General features: G+C 41.8%; 1 protein-coding gene across 1 annotated transcript in view; it reads left to right on the plus strand.

Moving 5' to 3' along the window:
• The window catches only part of fam117ba (family with sequence similarity 117 member Ba), an 85943-nt gene that overhangs the window by 50970 nt on the left and 22924 nt on the right, over nucleotides 1–12049 (plus strand). Inside the window, exon 4 of the mRNA XM_042336216.1 lies at nucleotides 8575–8724. Within this exon, the coding sequence (XP_042192150.1) occupies nucleotides 8575–8724 (150 nt within the window). The remainder of the gene's footprint in view (nucleotides 1–8574; nucleotides 8725–12049) is intronic.

The raw sequence follows: 12049 nt of genomic DNA on the forward strand, positions 1-12049 counted from the left end.
AGCTTATTTTTCTTCTGCATAGCCTAGGAACATTGAGGGAAAACTGATGTTCGAGTTTGACCAGGAGGAACAGCATTAAAAATAGAGCCCAAAAATCTCCTGAGGAACTATTTTTGATCAGAGATTAAATCCATTCGGACTACCTGTATTAATGCTGTTATATTTGCGAATTGAAGCCCTCTGAAAGTGGTCCCAGTCAGTGTATTACAGAACAAATCACTTCTGTATCATGTATCTCACATTCAGTATACACGTTTTTTACAGATATTCCAGTTCATGATAAGTGCGTGTGCATTTTATAACATTCAGAATTACGAGGCAATTCAGTTGAATGTATTTCACTTGCGACTGTGCTGGTGATGCTTTAGCTATAACCTTAATACAAACCGATATTCTGGCTAAATTTCATTAACATTGTAGAATGTTGAGCCACGGCGTGGAGTAGGCTATCAAGTCAACCAATGTGCATACGTTTAGGTTTTCTGTGCAGTCTGCCAAATGAGGGCAAGAATAATTTTGAATGCTAAGTGTATAATTTAATTTAACTCATGGTATTTTGGGGAAAATATCAGCTATTTACTGAATACTTTACTATGCTGTTTGGGACTTTATTGTTTCCAGAGGCACTCACCAGGAATTAACAGCTACAAATACGCAGAGTGCAGGGAATTTTTATAATTGGAAGTAGTTTTTTTTTCTCATTTCAGTTCTTTCCAGTGAATAACCATTATTTTGGATTCCCTTTTGAGGACACGAGAAGCAGACAGCACCACATTCGGAAGTAGAACAGCATTTTGATTGCATTTATTATGAGAATTATGGACTGCGAATGTTTGATTTTGTAAATGTCCCTTATGGTACTTGATAGCATTTGAGGCTAGCTGTCAGTAAAGGTTTTTATTGGGCAGATGTGATCTGCAAAAACCAGTTTGAAAGCTGTAAAAGCTTCAGTGCAGTACTCAAAAGGGTAAAGTAGAGCTGACTTCTATGAAAATGCCTTTTTTTTTTGCCGTGATTGGTTGAAGCCTTGATGGAGGAGATTTGATCAGCTCATAATCAGTGAAATTGTTTTTCATATTCCACTCCCCCTTCCCCCTCAAAAAATGGGCCTGACGCCCGCAGTGCATGTATTAGCTGTAGGTGAAAGGATTTATAGCGTGAGGGGGGCGCGAGGGGTGATTGATGTTTAAAGGCGATGGCGTTCATGCTCCATGAACGTCTGCAGTCTACAAGGCTCTGTGAGGCTCATGGCACTTCGTATGGAACTAGTGAAGTAAAACAACAAAGAATAAAAAGGGTCATTTGAGATGCAGCACTCATTTTCTGTTAAAGCCACAGAAACTTGGAGCGCTATTGATATGCAAATGATGGTTTATTGGTGAGAGAAACGAGGAACCCATGCTGCAGAAGAGAGGTGCGCCAGCCAAGCTATTTACGTCTTTGGAATGTGTGGAGGTTGTTCACGTTATCGACTTGTTAGAGGGCTGTGAAATTTATCATTTGCAATGGCTGCGAGCAGGTTAATGAAAGAGGTGAGGGACATGGTATATTTTATGTGGATTGGGGGGGGAGAGAGCGAGCAGAAAACAGTCCAACCTATGAGAGCAACAACTCAATTTTTAAAAGGAATAAATAAAATTTGTGTTGATTCTAAAAAGAAATGTCATGTTATTGGAGGTGTAATTGGATTATGTATAATTAATTCAGATCTGTATTTAAAACAACACGGAACACATTTATCAAATCTTCATAATAATAATAATCCTTCCATTGATATAGCATTTTATCAAGTCGTTGAGACATCTCAAAGTGCTTCACAGAATATATTGGAAAATGCATTGCCTGTATTTTGTGGGCACAACACGGCAGCCAATTACACACAGCATTGTTCCACAAACAGTCGTGGATTGAGTGACCAAATTTATTTTTACATGAATGTGCAGAGTTGTGTTTTGAAGAAAAGAATTTGAGCTTTGTTGTGTTTTCACAAGTAAAATAAATACATAATGGATGTGCATAGATTTATTGTTATTCATTTGGCAGAAATTGTCACTTGCAAGTTACAGGGGAACCTGTGCTTTGCAGGCACTTGGCCTGTATTTATTTTTTTCATGTGTTTGAGTTGCATAATCAACAAGGATATCTCACAAGCTGAAAAATGCAATTTATGTTTAACTCCATCAAAATGAAAATTTGTATCAACTAATATATACAGGAAATGTGAAATGGTGGTGTGATAAATTATTACTGTGAAGCTTGCTTTCTGTTTTGGGATATAACAACAACAACAACAACAAAATTCCATTTATAGAGCGTCTTTCACGTCGGGAGGACGTCCCAAAGCGCTGGACAGTTGGGTCAGGCCCGGAGCAAGGGGGAAATGATCAGGGTGAGGGGAGGGAAGGGAGGGAGCGAGGAGGGGGGAAATGGTCAGGGTGAGGGGAGGGATAACGGAGCTTTAAGCAAGGTCCTTGCCTCCATGTTATTTAAGTTCATGATCTGTGGTTTAAGGATCTCCAGCAGACTAGCTCTGTTTAGATAGCAATAACTGTACAATGTGATTTAAATTTAATATAATTTTATTGGTGCTATTTGATGTAAAACAATGTTTTGATTATTCCTCTGTCAGTTTCAATAAATGTTTCAGTTTCTTCAGTTTCACTTCATAATAATGGTGATTCCTATGCCTCCACCTTGCCCCCTCCTTGCCCATCATCAGAATTCACCTGAAGACCTTCCTCTTTGACAATGCTTACCTCCTTCCCTCGCTTCCTGGTTTGGAAGCAAGCTCCACCACTGTTAATCACTCCGAGATGCTACACTGCGTGAAGGGCACTATGTACATACAAGGTGTTTCATTATTTCTCTTAGCTACCTGGTTTTCTTGTTGCATAAATTCACACTTTACACATGTAATCTGGGGGGTTAACTGCAATTTTGCACCTTTTTTATAGAGGTTCCCCATGCAATGCACTCTTTCCTGGTCAAGAGACTGACAAAACAATCTGATAGACTGTGCATACATTACTCCCTAAAATCTACCCAAAAGACTAGGGGAAATGACTGATTTGTCCTGTGTGCAATAACTAATGTAAATCCATATTTTACCATTCTCTGACTTGGACCATTAATACTGCAGCATGTTGCGTCACATCACCATTGTGCAGCAGTTGTCACAATAACTTAACATTTTAACTACTAAGATGTCTCCAAGCTGGCATGATAGTCAGTGAGCCGGAGAAACAATGCTTAATGCCACGTGATTGTGGATTGTACAATCTTCACTTGGGAAATCCTGATCCCAGGTTCTCTAGTGATGAAAGTGTTGGGTGGGGGGGAGAGAAGAATGAGTCAGATGATCATCTACAGATTGCTGTTGAGAGCTTCCCAACAGCTAAGTGCCTGGGACTGTTCCTACTCACTACTTCTTGCACAGTTGTGGCAGGGCCAACCGAAGCCAGTGAAAATGGAGNAAAAATAGTTGGGGGAAGTATTTTGTATCTTTATCTCAACCTTTTTTTACATGAAAGGGTGACGTTTTAGGCATTTCACATTCAATATTTTTCCTTGAAATGCAAAACAGGTGTCAAACTAATTCTGTTGGTAGCGTTTTTGCCTCAGATACACAGCCAATTCACTTTACAGTATATTCTGTGACACCTCAAAGACGTGATAAGGTGCTAAATCAAATGCACGGATTATTATTATTGGTATGGGCCCCACATCAGGACTTTGAACTCACAGTGTGGGATGGCACTCGGAGAGCATTGCATTGTCAGAGGTGTGACCCTTAGGGAAAATTTTAACCAAGGTCCCCTCTAGCTGTTTAGATGGATGTTAACGATTCCATGATACCACTCAAAATGCAAAGATTAATTATTATTATTATATTATTATTAATCTGATTTGCATTAATTGGCATGTTTAATAATTAGCCATATATAAAAGTTTCAGTAATGATATAATTACAAATAACTTATTGGGGTGTCCCATCCCCACTGTTGATACCTGGCACGAGGAAATATCACTACTCATAGGGTTCAAGTGTAATGAAACTTGTCTAAGGTTTTGCCCTGCCTGGGTAGCCCTCTCGGATCTGAGTCAGAGGTTGTGGGTTCAAGCCGCACATTGAGACTTGGAATCACTTGTCTAACTTGCCTAAGCTTTTGTCCTACCTGGGAATTGCACCCAGGTCTTCTCATACCCAGGTCGTCTCGCTTGTGAGCCGAGTGCTCTAACCACTAAGCTACAGGACTCCACATTATTCTCGAGATGAAGTGTATATTTTGGGAGTTGCTCAGAGCATCTTCGCTTTCAATAGGATTACAGTATGAACAATTAGTACAGATTGTACAGCCTTCACATGAATTTTTCCTTTTGCTAGCTTTTTTTTAGTCTTAAAACTGAATGTACATAACATTTCTACTGGCCTTTAGAGTGTTTGCAAGCTAATGTACGTTTGCCAGCTGATGTATGAAAGGAAATACCACAGTATTGAGGCAATTTGGCTGAGTATGCAAGTTACAAGCTCCAAGGTCTTCTGACTTTGCTTCTCTCAAACTATTCTCCAGCTAGAGATAGTGACTCAGGGTGACTTAATGTTAATAATAATAATCCTTGCATTTGATATAGCATCTTAACACTTCGTCAAGACATCTCAAAGTACTTCACAGGATATATTGTAAAGTGGATTGACTGTATTTTGTGGGTGCAAAGTGGCAGCCAGTTGCACATAACACATAACATAACAGCCATGGAGCGAGTGACCAATTTTATTTGGTGGATTGCTGGCCAGAACACCAGAAGAAACCCCGTTCTCTTTTTGAATACTGCAATGGGATCTTTAATGCCAACATGAACAGACAGATGGGGCCTTGGATTAGCGCCTCATCTGAAGGACAATGCAACCTCCCCCCCCACAGCACTGCATTTGAGTGTCAGTTTAGACAAATGATTGCAAGTCTCAATGTGCGGCTTGAACCCACAACCTCTGACTCAGATGCAAGAGGGCTACCTGAAAGGTAGACTGATGCAATGTTAGTTTTGCTTCTCCTTGTGAGAGAGAACCTAACTGTTATTCAATGCCAATACCAAAGACATACGATCAAAAAACGGAACATGAATCACATCCAGATATCCACTGCTAAACAACTCTGTAATAATAATAATAATAATCCTTGCATTTGATATAGCGCTTTTCACGTCGGGAGGACGTCCCAAAGCGCTTCACAGAATATACTGTAAAGTGAATTGACTGTATATTTGTGGGCGAACGCGGCAGCCAATTGCGCACAGCAAAGTCCCACAAACAGTCGTAGATTGAAAATGACCAATTTATTATTGTTTTTTTTGGTTTTGGAGGGATTATTATTAGGCTCTGTGTGGAGTAAGGAAACTTGCCCAAGGTTTCGCCCTCTGCCTGGAATTGAACTCAGGTCTCTCGCTTGCAAAGCGAGTGCTCTAACCACTGAGCTACAGGACTCCACATATATCTGTAATATATATCTTAACGTTTTGAGCATTATGTATATGATGATTTTCTAAATTAGTTTCACAATGAGGCATAATGGAATTAAGTCTTTGGGTACCACCATCATATTGTAGGATGGATCCCAGAGCCAGACCAATATGGATGCACACAGAGACTCACTACACGGGTTTAATCTCGGGGGATGAAATCCCAGAACAGCAGCAGCAACACAATACCTGCAGAAGGATGCAAGCACTTGGGCTCTTGGTTGATGCCCACCACTCTTACAGACCTGTGTACTCCAAGTGAGCGTTGGAGTCGTCGGCACATCTTAAAAAGGCGCAGGCTTGAGCTTTCCTCCCTCAGGTCCTAGTGACCACTAAATATATATACATACATATTCTCCCTATAATCTACCAATGTACATACATGTTTGTGGCTCTCAGTTATAGACAGTGGGTGGCTAGGGCCAGAGGGGGCTCTGAGCCCACCAATCTAAATGCAGCTCACCTCTTTAAGGAGCGATGGGGGGATGCACTGAGCTTGATGAAGGCAGCTCATCAAAGTGTCCTCACTTATCATTGGCAGATGGACCTGTTAGTCAAGCCACTATCTTGCCTATCTTGAAGGGGACCGACCTTTAATTGAGTTTGAATCAACTACCTAACCCCCCACCCCAAAATAATATATTCACCGTCCACCAATGCTCTCAAATGTCGACTGAAAAACCGCACTGGAGATTGATGGGATTGAATATGGCATTCAGTCCTGTCAATCATCTTTCTTGTTTAATCTTAAAATTAGAGCTAAGCCATTTAGGGTGAAATCAGGAAGGGTAGTGGAAATCTGGAATTCTCTCCCCCAAAAGACTGGATGCTGGATCCATTCAAATTTTCAAGACTGAGGTGGATAGATGTTTGTTAGGTAAGTGTATCAATACAATACAAAATTACATTTGTATAGCTCCTTTCACCTCGGGAGGACATCCCAAGGCGCTGCCCCATATTAAGGGATACAGGGAAAAGGAAGGTATTTGGATTGAGCTACAGATCAGCCATCATCTAATAGAATGGTGGAAGAGGACCTGAATGGCCTATTCCTGTTCCTATCTTCCTACCTTTTTTGTTGGCTATAAAATTGACTGCCTCCAACTTCTTAAATGGGAGTTAGAGGAACGATGAGAAAACGTTTTAAAGGTGGAAAAACACAGGTGGAAAATATTACAGATAAGGTTAGAATGAAAAGGATAGAGATTACGGAAGAGGAGAAACTGGAGAGAATGTTGAAAAAATATTTTATAATTGTTTTTTATATTTAGTGGATTTAGTCAATCGGATTTCCGTGCTGCCTACAGCACAGAAACAGCCCTGGTCAAAGAGACATTCTGTCCATCTGTGACGGAGGCTCCCTCTGCCTCCTCATCCTCCTTTAACTTCTCTACTGCTTTAGATACCTTTGCCCACTCTATGCTCATCCATCACCTCTCCTCTCACCTCAATCCTCACGGTTCTGTTCTTGAGTGGTTCAGATCGTACCTCTCACATTGCCTCCACTTCATCTCCACAAACGGTTTGTCCTCTGTTTGGTGCGGCGTTCCTCAGGGCTCTGTCCTTGGTCCCCTCCTCTTCAACATCTATATAATCCTTCTTGTTGACGTCATCCGCAGACATGGGGTCAACTTCTGTCAGACATAAAGTCCTGGATGAGAACTAACTTTCTTCAGTTGAATGTCAACAAGACCAAGGCGCGCCTGATTGGCTCCCGTCAGCGCCTCCACATCTCCGATGCTGACAGCATCACCATCCATGAATGCACACTCCATCTTACTAAGCCAATCCAGAATCTTGGCGGTTTGTTTGACCCTCAACTATCCTTCTACCCCACTTCCGTGCCATGACCTGCTCTGCCTTCCCCCAACTCCGCAACATCACTCGGCTCTGCCACTGACTCACACCGCAGGCCACCGAAACTCACATACATGCATTCATAACATCGAGGCTTGACTATGCAACCTCCTTGCTTGTTGGCCTCCCCAACTCCTCCTTCCATAGGCTGTAGATCATCCAGAACTCTGCAGCCTGTGTCCTCTCCCCCACCAGGCTCCATAACCCTATCACCCCCATCCTTGCCCGACTCCACTGGCTTCCCATTACTCAGAGGATATAGTTCAAGATCCTGGTCCTCACCTTCAAAGTCCTCTATGGCCTTGCTTCCCTCTACATCTGCGACTCCTAACCCCCTACAATCCTGCTCGCTCCCTCCGCTCAACGGGCTTCTGCCTGCTTCACGTCCCCCCTCCTTCTTCATGTCCCCCTTGGCGGGCGGGCCTTCTGCCACTCTGCCCTACCCTCTGGAACTCGATCCTGCAGTCCCTCCGCCTCGCCCTCTCCCTTGCCTCCTTTAAAGACCCATCTCAAGATCCTCCTCTTCGACCGTGCTTTCGGTCAATTCTAATTTCGACAAGAATTGACAGATCGATCAATCAAAAGCGCACTGCACTTACAATTTGCAACCTTAATGTTCAACTTTGTTTTAAATGTTTAATTATTGCCAAACATTCTCCCCCTCCCTCCCTAATCCCAACCCCCAGCCCAGGTCTAAAACACTGACTGTCCAGCGCCTTGGGACATCCTCCCAACGTGAAAGGCGCTGTACAAATGTAATTTTGTTGTTGTTGTTGTTTAGGGTTGAAGTTGTGTAAGACTACTGTTCTTTCAAATGTCTATGTTTAAGCAGAACATTTACATAATTGGTTGTTCCAAAGAGATAGGAGTGTAACACATCATTCTGGCATCTTAAGACTAAAGTGTTTTGCTGCCTACTTTAAATACACAGTTGAAGGTTCAACAGTTTGAGTTCCTCTTTGTGTCACGTGGCAGAGTCTCCTTTGTTCTGTTTGTGCTTATCATGCAGAGCTCTATAGCTTATGAAACCAGACAGGAATTGGCAGATCGATCATTCGTAAACGCACTGCATTTACAATTTGCAACCTTAATGTGCAATTTTGTTTTAAATGTTTAATTATTGCCAAACATTGTATTAATTTGTAAAAGGTTCTGCCATTTTCTCGGTGCTGATATACTACCAAAATTCTTTTCTTCCAGGCGCCCATTCCAAAGACAGTTTTGATTCCAGTGGCAATTCCTATTTCAAAGACAACTGTTTCCCGACTTCGTAACAGCGTGGAGGGTCTTAACCAGGAAATTGAGAGGATTATTATTAAGGAGAGTGGGGATAAAGAAGAGCAGATGATTGTAAGTGTTTCTTTATACATACACCTCCTAGCTGCAGTATGTGCAACAGTTCAGGTTGTTTGATTTAGCTGGTTGCATCGGTGTACTCCAGCAGCGAGCTGATTATCTGCAGTAAATCGATGAGCTTCATTTCAGCTATGGAAAAAATGGAAATCATTGGTTAGCACACAAAATATAAATTGGCTACAAAGCTGACCAAAACATTTCTTCCAAGTTATATTAACTCTGTACTGTAGTATCAGCTTTTTCTCTCTGCTGTTCTCGTTTACTAATCCTTTCTAAGTGAGTTTATCCCTCCTTCTCTAAATCATGCATTCTTTCTCTCTTTTACATTCTCTAACTTTCTATCTCATTCTCTGATTCTCTTTTCTCGAACTCTATATTGCTAAATAAACACTTACCTTTGCATTAAGAGTTTAAAAAAAAACTAGTTGTGTTTATGCCTTCAAGTCCCAGGGCCAGTAGAAAATTATGGAAATATTTGCCCAAATTTGAGGAGAAATTTGACGAATTTTGCGAGGAATTGCAGGGGGTTGATTTGTGCATTTTCTGGCTCAGTAGGTACATTTCGTGCACAGGTACATTTTACTGCCAATAACTTTCGAGGTGGAGAAACATTAGCGCAGGCCCAAAGGACCTGGAGATCCACCAAAAACAATATACTCACCAAGCTTGCCAATGTTGGTGTGGAGCTACAGGAGGTCACCATCTCTTGCCTCTCAGGGCCCAGCACCGCAAACAGACACCCATAGAAAGAGAGAGAGACACGCACAAAGACATACAGACACACACATATACTCACAGACAGAGACACATACATATACTCACAGTCAGAGACACACACGCATAAAGACACACAGAAACACACATATACTCACAGACAGAGAGAGACACACACACTTACAGGCACAGAGAGAGAAATACACATAAGCACTCACAGACACAGAGAGACATCCACAGACATACTCACACAGAGACACTCACAAACACACACACACACTCACACACACAGGAGAGAGACACGCGCAGGCAATGTCAACAGCAGGGGCTCGGAGTGGGGCAAAACTGATTTCCCCCGTTGCGCTGCACTGTGCATGTGTGTCCGGAGCCGCTCCACCCACAGTAGTGTCGGGTAAACAGCCGGCAGCAGGAAACTTCATTTTTTACAGATTTTTAGTGGAGGATGTGTTTGTAGTGGCGGGTTCTGTTTATAGCAGATTGGCACTTATTGGTTCAGCCTCTGATTTACCTGGACATTGTAGGCCCTGTAACTCCTATGTATATACACAACTTGACCAAAAATAGATTTTTCTCCTAACCAGCATTTACTTCCAAATCTGAGCCCAACGTGGTTTAAGTGAACCCCTGGATTTGGATATGCAGCATTCTACTGTAATCTCGTTCTAGATTACAAGCAGACTTCTTCTCCAATAGCTGCTGCAGTTCAAAAAATGTCTTGAAAATGTGATTAAGCGCTATATCAAATGCAAGGATTATTATTATTATCATCTCTGTGATTTATACAGTGTAACAGAACTGAGAAGACTAGAACAGAACTATTTCCAGGATCACTGCACATCTGTTTTGATTACAGCTAATAATGCTTGTGCTTTGCTGACTTCCTTGGACCTGAATTGTTCCTATTTGTTAATCCTTTAGAATACTTCAATATCCTGGAACCACCTTTTCTATCAACATCAAACACAAATTCTAACCTGAAGCACTATATTACATCACCCCAGAAAGTACCAGACATTTAATGCTTGTTCAGGCATGCCAGTGATTCATAAATCAATAAAAAACATTAAGGTTTTTGTAATCCTTGATTTAAAGTCAATAGGCTGACAGTAAACAGTGAACACGACGCATGTTGATTATCACCCAGCTCAGTTTGTAGCACTCTCATCTCTGAGTTAGAAGGCTGTGGGATCAAACCCCACCTGGGGTTTTGAACTCACATAGTCTAGGCTGACACTGCAATGCAGTGCTGGGGGAGCGCTGCATTGTTGAAGGTGCGGTCCTTTCGATGAGATGCTAAACCAAGGTCCCATCTGCCTGTTGAAGTGGATGTTAAAGATCCTCTGAAACTATTTAAAAAGGGAAGGGAGTTTCTCCCAGTGTCCTGGAAAACAGTCTCCCAAAATAAAAGTGGTCATTCACTTCCTGCCTCATTCGCCTACAAAGTACAGTCACTACACTTTACAGGGTACTCTGTGAAGTGTTTTGAGGTGTCTTCCCAATGTGAGAGATGCTATCCCGAATGTAAGGATTATTTTTATTTGTCAACTGGTAAATAGTTGCATTTTCTGCTTATTAATCTTACAGGAACACAAAAATGGAAAAAGACCATTGCAGTATATCAGACCTGGCCTATTTTCTAAAATGGGATTGCTTGCCATTCTCTCATACCCCCACAAATTTCTACTCCAATCATACTTATTCCTATTTTAAACAGTTGACTGTCCACCAAAGTGTAGCCCTGTAGGTTAGTGGTTAGAGCACTTGCCACACAAGCAGGAGAACACAGGTTTGATTCCTGAGCAGGGCAAAATGTTGGGCAAGTTTCCCTACTCCACACGCCTCTGTTTACTAGCAGTAAGTAGGAACCCGGTTGTTAGTTGATTGGCGGATCGCTTTTCCGGGGGTAATAATCCCTTTATAAATAAATAATAATTCATAATAATTTGTTCACTCAATCCATGACTGTTTGTGCGGCACTGCTGTGGGGCACCTCTCCTCGAATGGCGCCATTGAATCTTTAACGTCCACCTGAACAGGCAGATGGGACCTCGGTTTAATGTCTCATGAAAAGGATGGCACTTCCAACTTTGCAGCACATCCCCAGCATTGGATTGGATTATCACCTTAGACCATGTGAGTTTCAAATCCCGATGTGTCGCTTGAAACCACAAACTTCTGGCTCAGAGGTGAGAATACTATCAACTGAACCAGGCTAACACACAAAACACTGGATTTTTGCTGATTTAAGACTTCATTAGGACCTTATATGGAATACATTAGGTTCCTTAATTTACATTTGCAAAACAAAGTATTTGTTGCATCATTGTGCCAGCAATTCGATCTTTTTTAAGCAGAGAAGACTACTCGTTAGAGCTGTTTCTTTGCAGAAAGAATGAAAATTAGTTTTGTTCCAGTGCACCTATTCAGTTCTAAATGTGACTGCTCTTTACACGGTTGAATAGCACAGTAGATCCAAACAGTTGCATGCTGGAAAGGCACCAAAGACCAGTTAGACTGGAGTCTTGTAGCTTAGTGGTTAAAGCACTCGCCTCACAAGCGAGAGAACCTGGGTTTGATTCCTGGG

Source organism: Callorhinchus milii, unplaced genomic scaffold, assembly GCF_018977255.1.
Source record: "Callorhinchus milii isolate IMCB2004 unplaced genomic scaffold, IMCB_Cmil_1.0 Scaffold6, whole genome shotgun sequence".
Classification (NCBI taxonomy): domain Eukaryota; kingdom Metazoa; phylum Chordata; class Chondrichthyes; order Chimaeriformes; family Callorhinchidae; genus Callorhinchus; species Callorhinchus milii.